The sequence below is a fragment of the Orycteropus afer genome, unplaced genomic scaffold, assembly GCF_000298275.1.
Source record: "Orycteropus afer afer isolate SDZICR_OR568_19922 unplaced genomic scaffold, OryAfe1.0 scaffold00019, whole genome shotgun sequence".
In the NCBI taxonomy this organism is placed as follows: domain Eukaryota; kingdom Metazoa; phylum Chordata; class Mammalia; order Tubulidentata; family Orycteropodidae; genus Orycteropus; species Orycteropus afer.
Genome location: NW_006921606.1, coordinates 2,270,215 through 2,284,484, shown reverse-complemented (window position 1 = coordinate 2,284,484; position 14,270 = coordinate 2,270,215). Strand labels below are relative to the sequence as shown.

General features: G+C 43.6%; 1 protein-coding gene across 1 annotated transcript in view; it reads right to left on the bottom strand.

The window, feature by feature from the left end:
- PCSK6 (proprotein convertase subtilisin/kexin type 6) overlaps window positions 1-14,270 on the bottom strand; it is a 404,303-nt gene that overhangs the window by 106,201 nt on the left and 283,832 nt on the right. Inside the window, exon 12 of the mRNA XM_007959931.2 lies at window positions 2,877-3,065. Within this exon, the coding sequence (XP_007958122.1) occupies window positions 2,877-3,065 (189 nt within the window). The remainder of the gene's footprint in view (window positions 1-2,876; window positions 3,066-14,270) is intronic.

Here is a 14,270-nt window from a genome sequence, read left to right as displayed (position 1 = left end):
TCTGTGTCTGTGTTAATTGGTTTCCCTTTTCTTTGTTGAAGAGGGTCTGTGCAATCCTTCTGCCTAGTCCGCCATCTTGCCCCGCCTCCTACTTCTAATTTTTATAGATGAGTAAAAGCACAGTTCTAGCTGGGAAGTGAAGGAGCAGGGGTGTGAGCTCAAGTTTCAGGCTCCAAAGCCCATATTCCTCCAGTCACCACTGACCCTTGTAGCCTCTCTGGGGCTCTTGGTTAACAACCCAGGCCATTGCATGGTGAATACCCCCAGCTCTGGCCTCTGAGCCAGGTCACAGAGGCTGATGGCTCCAGGTGTGTGTCCAGTAAACAGGTGACTTCAGTTAGGTGACAATGGACTCTGTCTCCACCTTGGTGCTGGTGAGAAGATGGGGAGCACACATGGGGTACACTGGAGCCAACACCCCATGCTCAGCTCCAGCCTCACACTCATGCAGGAAATAAATGCTCAGCACCGAGAGAGCTTCCAATTTTTCAATTCACATTATAAATTTGGACTCTTAGATGGAATCTCTCAAAATCCCAAATAATAACAGTAATAATAATAATAAAAACTCTGGGAACAAAATAGCCTAAATGTGTAGTTAGTCGCCTCTACCTCAAGGCCTTGCATTGCTTCTCCTGGCTGGATGACCTTTAGGAGGAGGGTGCACCATGCTGCTCCTGTGTGCCCTATGAAAGAGAAGCCTACAGGGCTGTGCTCAGTGGTCAGGCCCTGGGTCTCAGGAAGCCACATCTCAGGGTTGATTCGAAGGGGCAGCAAAGATAAGCCTGGAGTTGGAGTCACTACCTGCTGCCCTGGTTCCTTCCAGCCTGTTCTGGTTACCTAGTACCGCTCTGACAAGAATATACCACAAATGGGATGGCTTGAACAAACAGAAGTCTATTCTCTTGTAGTTCGGGAGGCTAGAAGTCCAAGTTCCAAGTGCCAGGCTCTAGAGGCTGGGTGAAAGTCCCTTGACCTTGGGCTTCAGCTCTGCCTCTTGCTTCTGGCCCACTGAAGCTAGAGGCATCTTTTCACTCAGGCAGCTACTGGCTGCTACGGTTAACAAGCCCAAGGTCGACAAACAAAATGGCACAGTCACGATGTTACCAAACCACATGGCAGGCCATTCATTCAAGTCCATTGAAAGTCCCAAGGTCGGCAGAGCATGGCAGGCTGCTAACAACGATGTGGCTACATGTAGGGTTCAAGCATGCCATAGGCCAGAGACCATTCCCAAAGCTGTTTCTTATATACAGGAAGCAGACCACATACTCAAAGACAGTTACTCAGCTGCTCACAGTAGATTCTGCCATGGAGTTGATTGTCAGTCACATCATGGGGAACACTACATCCAGCTGCCCAGCCACTCAACCAGGCCCAGCCAAGCTGACACACAAACTTAACTACTACAAAGCCACAAGGAGGATGGGCTGCAGGGCTTGGGAGGCTGGGCGAGTGTGTAGAGGGCATAATAGCATGGCCCCCACTACTTGGGACAACAGCCCACACCTGCCATTTCACTGCTGCCACTGTAGGCAATCAATCTCTATGTCTGATGTAAAGTGGGGAGAGGGGGTAAGAAAAGGGGCAACCCCACCTGGCCTATTCTGGAAGCTTTTCCTTGACCCCACTCTTTCTGAGTTGCCTCAGTTCCCTACAGCTCAGAGAAGGGTTCCAGATGCAGGAAGGTGCCCTAAAAGAATCAAGTGGGTCCAGGGTGGACAAGCAAGGGATGGGAGGCTGTGTAGCCCAAGGGACATAACAGGGCTGGTCCCCTCTGCTCAGCTGACTCATGAAGGTGAGGGCATGGGTAGGTGGATATAGGCCCAAGGCTACAAATTATTTTGTTTTTCAAGAGAAGCTGGAAATACTGATTTCTTGGCAAAACCTTCCTTTTTCTCCCTGTACCTCTTAGCTAGAAGGAGAAGAGAAGCCTCAGTTCTCCCTCCATGTTCCCTGCTAACCCCACCCTCCTTCAGGCTCACATAAAACCATTCAGTCTAATTACATGCAAGTCATAGAAATGCGTCAAAGAATTTCCTCTTGTTTCTAAGCTTGTTGAAGAAATGATTCCATGGCCTTCCACACAATTGTGTGGGAAGTGGTAGAATCCCAGGTGTGTTTCTGATGGCTTCAGCTAGATGTGGGGATAGTACAAGCATTTGGACCAGAACCGCCTCTAAGCAGCCCTTTCTATCTCCCACCTCAGACAGATATCCTCCACAGGAACAAGCCTCTGACCCTTTCAGGTTTTCCAGCACTCCTGGGCAGCAGAAGCTCCAACAGATAAAGTAGATAAAACAATGCTTATGACAGATGGGCTCACTTAAAATTTCAAGTGAATATGACTAAAAAAAAAATGGGAGCTCTGGTAGCGTAGTGGCTAAGGCACTTGACTGCTAATCAGAAGGCAGGTGGTTCAAACCCACCAGCCACTCCTCGGAAGGAAGGTTGGGCAATCCTACTTCCGTAGTGATTCTGCCTCGGAAACCCAAGGAGGGGTCGCTATGAGTCGGGGCCGACTCGATGGCAAACAACAACAACAACAACAACAACATGACTAAAAATGATCTTAAATGCTTATCTTGAAACAATTGTATCATATCCAGAATTCCAGAAATCTCTCTACTAAACAACAGAACTGCAAACAAACAAACAAACAAAACCCTTTCTCACTTCTGACTGAACACTAAAGTTTTCCAAAGAACAATGGACCTGCTTATTCTGAAGGCAAAGTTTCAGGGAGCTATTTTCCAGGTGTGTGGGGCCCACCATTGAGTGTCTCCAAGAAGCTGCTGGCAGAAACAGTAAGACCCCCCACCTCCGTCCACATATCTGATTGCCTAACCACACCCTTACAGCCCAGCCTGTCCTACCTCTTTGCCAAAAGTTGGGACTTGGTTCCTGCAGGGGAGATGAGGTGGATCTGAAGGTCTCCACGGCGTGGGTGTGACAGGGAGATCTGGGCTACCACATGTTCCAGGTAGACCACACGCTGGTCTGAGTGGTCAGCACAGGCACTGGTCAGTGTGGTGGTCCGCAGTGTTTGCACCACTGGAATGCTCCTGGGGAGAAGAGGAGAGCTCATACTCTGGCACCTGAACAACCGTGTAATGCAGCAGGTGGTGAATGGTTCCCCAGATGTGCCCCTGGGTCTAGCAGGCCCAACGAGCAGCAGCAGCCCCTTATTTCTCACTCATGGAAGGTTCAATTTGAGTTCCATCACTCACCCAGAAGTCACTTACCAAAACCAAACCATTTGCAATGAGTCAACCCTAACTGGAGGCAACCCCATGTGTGCAGAGTAGAACTACTCCATAGGGTTTTCAATGTTGTGACCTTTTGGAATCAGATCATTAGGCCTGTCCTCTGTGGCATCTCTGGGTGGGTTTAAACCTCCAATCTTTTGGTTAGACAGGAGCTCTAATGGTGCATGCCTAAGGCATTTGACTGCTAACAAGAAAGTTGGCAGTTCAAACCCACCAGCCACTCCTTGGAAGGAAGACTGGGTAATCTGCTTCCATAAAGGTTGTTGTTGTGTGCCATCGAGTCAGACACAACTCATAGTGACCCCTTCTTGGGTTTCCAAGGTGGTATCACTACAGAAGTAGATTGCCCAACCTTCCTTCTGAGGAGTGGCTGGTGGGTTTGAACCACCGGCCTTCTGGCTAGCAGTCAAGTCCCCTCAAATACTGCTTCGGAAACCCAAGGAGAGGTCTCTGGGTCGAAATCGACTCAATGGCAGTGAGGTCTTTTTTTTTTTTTTAAGACTATAAGTCTCAATGCTGAATATAACAACAGCAAACTTCCTGAGCTGCTATAGGCAGGGCACTGGTCTAAAAGTTTAGGGATTAACCCATTTGATGCTGAGACAGATTAAGTATTGTGTCCAAGATTACACAGCTGATGAAAGGCAGAGGGGATTTGAATACAGTCATGCTAGCTCCATGGTCCATGCTCTCAACCTCTACATAAACTGCCTCTCAAGAGCATTCATAAACCAGTTGGTGTCAAGTCAATTCCAACTCAGGAACCTCATATGAATAAGCACATCTGTGCCCCATAGGGTTTTCAATGGTTGATTTTTCAGAAATAGATCACTAGGCTCTTCTTCCAAGGTATCTCTGGGTGGACTCGAACCTCCAAACTTTTGGTTAGCAGACAAGGATGTGAACAATTTGTGCCACCCAGAGACTCCTAAGACTGTTTATATAGACCTGCATTTCCCTTAAAGATGCAGGGAGGGAAGGAATAGACAAGTACGGGGACATAGTGCACTCTTTTGTGTGAACATACCATTTAAGGCTAATATTTCGACCAGAGTCACTGGAGAATCAGTGGAGGCTGGTCTGTTTCTGATTTTCCTGGATAAATACTCATAGCTCCTCCCTCTCCTGCCTTGTATGGGAACTGATAGCTGTTATCTTTACTATTTCAGTGCAGTTTTACCATATGGAATGGAATCTGAGGACAAGCACAAAACTTCAATCATTCCAGTCATTTCCAACAGGATTTTCTAAGGGTTTCCCAGACAAAACAGACACAAAATTTATATAAAACATTATTCTTGCATGTCCATTGGACCATCTGCCTATTCTGGATGCCACGGCTTACATCTTGGGGAACCTTGCTCTTAACACGGTGATTTGCAAGCTGAAAAACACTGCATTCTGTGGTACAGATAACCACCACCCACTAGCACATTAATAATTCCCAGCCACATAGTCAGTGCTCAATTTATTGTGGGCAACGCTTTCCCCATTATGCCTGGCTTCCCTCTTGGGAGGCTGGGAGCATATACTCAGCATCTCTCAGGAGTTACATCGCTTGGCTTTACGGGCTTGAGTCATAAAAAACAATCAAAACAGTTATAAAAAGTGATGTAATTCCCCCAGAGACTTTGTAAATATTTGAAAACATCATTTGCATGCACAGTAAATGGATTTAGAGAGGCTGCCTTTGCTCATTGCCTTCCTGAGTTCTACTGTCTGTGTTTACTGGTCAGCAGCCTGCTGCTGCTGGGCCAGGCGTGGAACAGAACAGAAAGCTCTGGAGAGTCTTAACTGATGTGAGGCCCACCCCCAGCTCCAGGTAAAGTGTCCCCCAATCCCATTACAGAGAAGGAGAAGTGTGTGTGCTGGGGATCAAGGAAGGTCAGTCAGACTTGGGTAAGGATGGGGGAACAAACAAGTCAAGAGACTGTACTAATGCTTCCCTAAAGCTTGCAAATAGGGCTGCTAGGAAAGACCCCAGACCCAGGAATAACCTTGAATGCTCATATCTTAATACTCTTTCCAAGCTGAAACACGAAAGTCATAATGGAGTTTTAAAAATTGCCCTCCCTCTACAGGTGGATGAGAGCTCTGGTAAGTAGTGCCTAAGGCACTTGACTGCTAACCAAAAGTTACATTGGTGGTTCAAACCCACCAGCCACTCCTCGGAAGGAAGGCTGGGCAATCTACTTCCGTAGTGATACTGCCTGGGAAACCCAAGGAGGGGTTCCCTCTGAGTCGGTCTGACTTAATGGCATATAACAACAACAACACAGGTGGATAGATGGCTAGACAGGCTGAATGATCAGGTGTGCATAGACAGGGGGGGAGTGTGCCCATGACCATGTATAGGGTTAGTAGACAATGTTTCTACATGCATATTTGTATGAGTGGTAAGTAGAGCTGACAAGGGGCAAGGTTGTGGTGGTTTCTTGGTCATAGTCAGCTACCCAGAGAGAGTGAGTAGTTGGATCTGTGGGCTTGAGACCATGGTTGCAGTGGACATTAAGCTCAATTGGCAAAACAAACTACACAAAAACATTCTACATCCTACTTTGGTGAGTAGCGACTGGAATCTTAAAAGCTTGCAAGTGGCCATCTAGATGCAATGATGGGTCTCTAATTGTCCAGAGCAAAGAAGAATGAAGAAAACCAAAGATGCATGGAAACAATTAGTCCAAGGGACTGGTAGTACATATGATCCTTAGTCTATATGACCATGAGACCAGAAGAACTAGATAGTATCTGGCTACCACTGTCAACCACTTAGAGGGGATCAGTGTAAGAGATCCTGGATAGAGTGGGAGAACAATGTGGAACAAAACTCAAAATCATTACAAAAAAAAAAAAAAAAAGACCAAGTTTGCTGGTCTGATAGAGCCTGGTGAGACCCCTGAGATTATGGCCCCTAGTTACCCTTCAGGTCCAGGACTGAACTCACTCCTGTGGCTTCCAGCCAAACAACAGACAGGCGTATGGGGTGAAGGCTTACACCAGGTAGATACACTCCTTGGAGTAATCACTCATGGGAGAACAGAAGAGCAGCATTTGCATAGGGAGGCAGCTTGGGGTAGGGGGGTGTGGGAGTGCATGGGAGGGAAGGACACAGGGAAGAGGTAACTATGGGGAGGAAGTGGCAAGAGAGCTGTTACACTATGAGGAACTGCAGTCATGAAACAAAATGTGTATGAACTGCTGTATGGAAAATGAATTTGCTCTGTAAACTTTCACCCAAATCCCAATTAAAAAAACAAAACAAAAAAACTGCCCTCCCTGACCTTGCAGCCATTTGCTAATTGGGAGGGGAGGGGCAATCACTCTGCTCTAGGACTAGCCCCTAAATTCTTGTGAGGAAACCGGAGTTGTCGCTCATGTACAGGATTGAGGAGAACAGGAACAGGTTAAAATAAAACATAGCAAAGCCCACCCCTAACCTATCCACTTCTTTTGTGTTCAGCAGTGTTGGCACCTAAAGAAAACAATCTCACCATTGGTAAATGTCAGAATATTAATGTCTCTTGCTTTTGATGTCTTCACTCCTACTAAAGAGACTTCATTTGGAGCCCTTGGGTGGTAAAAGCAGTTAATGCGCTAGACTTGCTAGAAGGTGAGTCTACTCAGAGATGTCTCTGAAGAAAGGCCTGGTGATCTACTTCTGAAAAACAGCCATTGAAAAGCCTACAGAGCACAGTTCTACTCTGATATATACATGGGGTCACCATGAGCTAGAGCTGACTCGAAGGCAACTTTTTTCCTAGTTTAAGGGGACTGTAACACCCTCATCCCTGAGGATAAGAGAGGTTGGGCTGGGTCTCTCAGGACGGTTGCTGGCTGGGTATGGGTGGCACACAGTGTTCCTTTCATGAATTAAACATTTGGCTCGTTTTCAATGCCAGGACATTATCCTCACCTGGGGTCTCAGAAGTGCCTCTGGGAACAAGGCTAACTGTAACAACTCGTTTTTATGTGAAATCTCTAACTGTGGAATTTTATGGTTAAAGCCAACAAGGTCTCCCCATTTGTGGAACTTCTAAGGGAGAGTTGGAAGCCCTGGGCATCTACGGCAGCTAGGCTGCTAGTTACTACTCCTTTCTTACATGCAGTTCACCTGTCACATATTTTATTTCTGGTGTTCCTGTGGAAACACGTAACCTAATGTTCCAAATAAAGGAACTTTTAAATTTCCTTGAAAAAATAAAAAAGGAGGTTTCACAAAAAAGTATTTCACAAGAGCCAAGCCAAAATTTTTCTGTATTTCAGGTAGAAGTAGAACTGATGATGCCAGATATCAAAAGCCATTACTTTTTAAGGATTAACTTAACTCCAAGACAGAAAATGAACTCATCAATGAAAAAATGTAAGTTATTGCCCACTCTCTAGTTATTTCAAAGATAACACAGAAAGTGCAAGTCAACTGCAGAGTAATCTATTTTTTTTTAGGTGAAACAATATGCAGGGATTATTTTTGTCACAAGCTAAGTTGTACTTTAATCATGAAAACTGATTTAGAAAGCTCTTAAACCTCCCAAGATAACTGAAAATGTTTTTCTGCTATTAAATTCTGAAACTGTTGTCTGTGTACAAAAAACTGTCTTCCTAGGACCCTAGGACCCTAAGAAGTTAAATGATCCTAAGACCTGCCTCCAGATGGAGCAATGTTTAAACCACCGAGACTGCCCCACTTTGGAAAGTTATCATGACAGAGAATTGTTACTTCTTGTTGAGCTACATTTGAGACTTAATTACTCTGATATTCAGGATGTTCCCATTTCATCCCCAACACTTTGGAATAGCTCCTTTCTCCTGAGGAGGTAGAAGCTTACCAACCAGCAGCCTTCATAACAACTTCTTAGTATTTCAAGATCACTAATATGTTGGCTTTCTACTTTTCTCCAGTGCAGTAATACCATCTAGTATCATGGAAAGAAGATAAAAAATTTTCAATTGGCTAAATTCATGGCATCACCAAATTGCAACTCTTAGAATCTTATCAGAACAACATTCAGAGCCAAAGATAAATATTTTAAGTAAACCAAGTAGCTGGGAAGAGTTGGGGAAGCTGGCCAAGGGCTAAATCTTACCATGTCTGGGGTCTTGCAACTCTCCACTTGTCTTTCTGCTGTAGGTGGGCAGCTACTATAAGTATTTCTCACTCTTGCCTTGATGACTTTTCTTCAGTTCAGTCTTCAAGGACAGATCTGTACCCTTATATAAAGCATTTCCAGGGCACTGTTGCCCTATCAAGCTACAGGGCTAGAACCAAGAGTTCTGTGGGTCCCCAGGTCCTCATTAAATAATTCTATGTTAAGATTGAGTTGGGGACAACTGTGGTTTCCAGCCAAACAAAGTACAGGCATGTGAGTTAAACATTTACCTCAAGTAGACACACGCCCTGGAGAGAACAATCATGGGAGAAGGAAGGGCTGCTTATGCACAGGGAGATAGCTCAGGGTGCAGAAGAGTATGAAGGGATGGACACTGGGAGGAGGTAACTATGGGGACGAAGTGGGAGGGGAGCTGCTGCATTGTAAATTTTGGTCAATGACATGAGACAAAGTATATGTGAACTGCTGTATGAAAAGTGAATTTACTCTATAAATCTTCAACCAAATCCTAATTAAAAAAAAAAAAAAAAAAAAAAAAAGATTGAGTGGGGAATTCACGGGAGATACACCAGGATCAGAAGGCAGAGGTATCCTTCCTTCTGTTGTATTTGGTATTTTTCTGGGAGAGATAAGGCTGATGAAGATCTGAAAACCATTACAATTGAAGACCGACAAAGGTCAACCAGAAAGATCAACCAGAAGGTCAGCTGAAAAATTGTTGAGCAAAAGTAATCAGAAGGTTGACCAGAAAGCCCTTTCACTGATCTTCTAGGGGGTTGTGAATATAGTGGAAAGGCATTAAGTGGGACGGATTGATAAATTAAACTGTAAGAAATCAACTTGGTCTGTTCAAAGTCACAGAACAATCTTTTAAGGAAAATCCTCGGAAGGAAGATTGGGCAATCTACTCACATAGAGGTACTGCCTCGGAAACCCAATGAGGGGTTCCCTCTGAGTTGGTCTGACTCAATGGCACATAACAACAACAACACAGGTGGATAGATGGCTAGACAGGCTGAATGATCAGGTATGCCTAGACGGGGGTTGGGGGGAGTGTGCCCATGACCATGTATAGGGTTAGTGGACAATGTTTCTACATGCATATTTGTATGAGCAGTAAGTAGAGCTGACAAGGGGCAAGGTTGTGGTGGCTTCTTGGTCATAGTCAGCTACCCAGAGAGAGTGAGTAGTTGGATCTGTGGGCTTGAGACCATGAGTTGAACTGACTCGACAGCAGTGAATTTGGTTTTTTTGGTTTGCCTACGAGGAGCCATACCCGTGTAAGGCAATAATAAGAAGCTTCTGAGTCACTTCTTAGGTCTATGTTCCAGGATGAAAATCCTAGGCAAGATGGTTATTAGTATGTGAAGTAGATAGATTATTTTATTTCATTAAATCTGTGTACTTTCTTATTCATAGTAGTTCAAATTTAGAATTTTCCTTAGGTGAAACCACTTTTGATTAACAAACTAGTGTATAATTTAGGCTGAAATTAAAGTTTTTTTTTTTTAATTAAAAAAGGAAACTACTTTAGTAAATTAATTTAGACAATGTGGTCCAAGATTCATTGGGTTATAAGGTGTCTTAAAACACAATACTTAAATTTATAATATTTTTTTTTCCTGTGTGAAATGAAGGGCTAAATTAGCTGGTTTTAAACATTCCTTCCAATTATAACAAGCTAACACAATCTAAGGAGCTCACGTGGTGTAGTGGATAAGGCATTTGGCTGCTAAACAGAAGGTCAATGGTTCAAACCCACCAACCACTCTGTGGAAGGAAGATGGGGCAATCTACTTCCACAAAGATTTACAGCCTTGGAAACCCAATGGGGGTCACTATGAGTATTTCAAGACCACTAATACGTTGACCTTCTATTTTTCTCCAATGTAATAACAAAAATTTACAATTTGCTAAATTCAAGGCACTCACCAAATTGTAACTCTTAGAATCTTGTAGTAACAGAATAACATTCAGAGCCAAAGATAAATATTTTCAAGTAAACCAAGTGTCTGGGAAGAGTAAGGGAAGTTGGCCAAGGGCCGTCATAAGAATTTACAGCCTTGGAAACCTAGTGGGGATTGCTATGAGTTGGAGTTGACTCAATCACAGAGAGTTCTTTTTTTGAAGATACAATCTGATGGGAAGTAAAAAAGACAGTAAAATGTATTATTGAAATTCAAATACTAATTTTAGAAGTAAGCAGCATTTACAACCTAGGGAAAGCAGGTTTATATATAAAAATAAGCTAGAAGGATCAAGGACAGAAAAAAACAGGCAGCTTATTAAAGTCAACTAGTGTCTGTGAAAGGAGTTCTAATGGTATAGTGGTTAGGGCATTTGGCTGCTAACAAAAAGGTTGGTGGTTCAAACCCACCAACTTCTCTGCAGAAGAAAGATGGGCAGTCTGCTTCTGTAAAGATTTACAGCCTTGGAAGCTCAATGGAGGTCGTTTTAAGTCGATGGCAGTGAATTTGTTTTTTTGTTTAGTGTCTGTGAGAGATATGAGGAAGCCGATCACATGTCACTGGCCCAGGTGTGGTTCCCTTCAAGGCAAGGCTGTACAGCACCTCACAGATTTTCCTAGGATGCCCAGCCATGCCATACACAATAATGACATGAGAGAAGAGGTTCTCTTCTCTGTTGTACGTTCTGAAGAGAAGCCAGAAGCAAGGATTGCATATGGTACCCAGGTGTGCACAGAGGTTAGATGCCCTGGAGGAAGGTGCTGGGTGGAGTAGGGACCTGCACAGTGGAGAGAACACTCAGAGGAAGGAGAAGTTTTTAGTCTTGTATAAAGACGTCAGATCAGGTTGTGTGCTGGATGACAGCAGGGTCCAGGGCCCTGCAGAGTTGGATCCCACCCATATAGGTAGTCCATCAGGATACTGTAGTCATGTGGCCTCACCTGCTTGCTCAGTAAATGCTGCTGTGAAGAAGACATCAGGTACTGGGCAAAACTCCAGATATCTTGGGCCAAAGGCAATGTACCCATCTAACTAGGAATGTGAATGGAACAAAGGAAAGGTCTTCTGAGGGCACCTGGAAGTCTCTCTACTTGGTTCAGCCCCACCTTTGCTCCTATATGTCCTTTCTAGAGGGCAAAGTGGGCTCTACAGGTAGACCCCCTGGGGCAAAGCTCAACCTCATCTCATCCTAGTGGTATGACTTTGAACTAGCTTCTTAACTTCTTTGTGCCTCAGTTTCTTCATCTACAGTATGAGGATAAAAATAGCACCCAAACCTCAAACTCTTGTAATAGGTTCTGAATGAGTCATTATATGTAAAGTGCTTATAGTGTCTTATAACCATTATCCATTATCTATGATTATTTGGCCATATGTCTTTAAAAGAAGAGCCAAAACAGCAAACTTGTTGCCTCCAAGTTGATTCTGACTCAAGGTAACCCCATATGTTACAAAGTAGAACTACTCTACAGGGTTTTCTTGGCTATAAGCTTTATGAAAGCAGATCTTTCTTTTGTGGAGCCATCGGGTGAGTTTGAACTGCCAACTGTTAGTAGTTGACCACATTATAAAATGATGACCATCATATGTGGCTTGGTTTCATGAAATTCCAGAATAGTAAGTAGGATGTAGTTAATCTAGTTAATCCTTAAACATCTATAAATAGATTATCTGCTCTTTAGATAGTCCTTAATATCCAAAGTAACATACTGTTTTTGTTTGTTTAGGCCTGAAGTATCATTCTTTTGTGAGTTATTTAAATAAAAGACAGGCCAAACTAAACTGTAAACTCTGTCTAAAAACTAACCTTCTAAACCAGCTAAAGCTAAAGACACATGTAAAACATAAAATTTTAATTGCTTTATGTTGGCTTAAAAGATTGTTTTATTGTTGTTGTCTTTTCAGCACTGAATAGGGAGTCATGGACACCACAAATGGTTTCACAGTCACCTGGATTTTTAAAGCAGCAAGGGAAGTACTGCTAGAAAAATCCTAAAGGGTCAAACAAGATATGTGATCCTTTTTTAATTTACAGGAATTATACTATGCTTGATTTTTTGTTTTTCACTAGAAGAAAATCTACAAAAGTATCAATTGTATTTTTTTGTATCTGAGACACTCATATTTTAAAATAATTTTCCACAGGCAGATGTCACTGGCAATGATCCTATTTAATGTCTTTTATTTGAAAAAAGGTTCTAAATAGATTATAACTGTGCCCAAGAATAAGTAAGAATCTATTTGATTTTCTATATGTATTTGAATAATACAGCACTGGGTCAATTCAGCTCATAGTTTCCTCTAGTGCAATCTTGAAGGATAATGACAAGTCATTCTTTTTAGTAAAGGTATCTATTGTTCAGGTGAGTTTCTCCTCTGCCCTTGTTTTCATGTTTAGCATTTAAGGACAACTGTCTATGAAGAGCCACACTCTGTGTGATCTCCTAGGCAGAAGGATCGAGGCTCAGTTAGCTTTAGGGTGGGGTGAGGGAGGCTGTAAGGAGATTGCTTTATAGTGCTTCAGAGGTAGGAGAGCCTACATCTCACTCCTGACCTACTCCAACTCCTACCCCTGTAGCCCTCCCCTGGTAGGCTCTCTGATCTTCTCAGTTACATCCTGACAATGTGCCTTTTTAATTTTTTTTTTTTTTCAGTTGTCCTTGAGTCAATTCTGACTCATGGCAACCCTATGTATGTCACAGTAGAACTATGTTCCATGGCTGATTTTTGGGAAGCAGATCACCAGGACTTTCTTCCAAAGTACATCTGGGTGGACTCCAACCTTTCCATTAGCAGCAGAATGCACTAACTGCTTACATCACTCAGGGCATCTGGAATGTTCCTAGGGACTTCTTCTTATCCATTAGAAGGGGATCCAACAGAGTTAGGACAAATCCCCAAATCCCCAAATCCCAAGAGTCTTGAGATCTCCAGTGTCCACATTAGAAATGTCACCATAGAGCTTGGGGCCCCCATTTGGCTGCTCCTCTAAATCATACCATGTATGATCTTTTCAAATAATAAAACACAAGCAGCTCTTCCTGAGGGAGATTGTTTCTGAAGCATCTGTAATCCAGTCCTCATTGGGCTATTGTCACCCTGTCTGTTCCTTTCAACCTGAGAGTAACCCAGGCAGGTCAGGTAGATGTGTCTGTTAGGGCAGCATGGGACACACTGGTCCAAAAGGTAGACACTGTATGGACTGAATTCTGTCCTCCTCCTCCCAAAATTGGGAGCTCTGGTAGCACAGTGGCTAAAGGCACTTGACTGCTAACCAGAAGGCTGGCGGTTCAAACCCACCAGCCACTCCTCGGAATGAAGATGGGGCAATCTACTTCTGTAGTGATACTGCCTCGGAAACCCAAGGAGGGGTCGCTATGAGTCAGGTCCGACTCGACGGCACATAACAACAACAACCTCCCAAAACTGGGAGCTCCGGTGGCATAGTGACTAAGGCACTTGACTGCTAACCAGAAGGCTGGCAGATCAAACCCACCAGCAACTCCTCAGAAGGAAGATTGGGCCATCTACTTTGCAGTGATAATGCCTCCTCCCAAAATTATACTGAAGTCCTGATCACTGTATCTGTAAATATGACCCTATTTGGAAATAGAGATTTCTTTTGTTATGTTAATGAAGCTATACCAGAATAGGGTGGGTCCTAAATCTAATCACTTTTGAGTTATAAAAGGAGCAGCATAGACATAAAGACAGACTCAGGAAAAAAAAACAGATGACATGTGAAGATGGTCTACAAGCAAAGGAACACAAACACTGATTGCTGCCAATCCTACAGGCTAAGAGAGAGGCCCACAGAAAGAGTCAACACAGCCAAGTCACTGATTTGGACTTTTAGCCTCCAAAACTGTGGGAAAATAAATGTCTGTTTGCTTGAACAATTTCTCTTAGAAAGATCAGCACTAGGC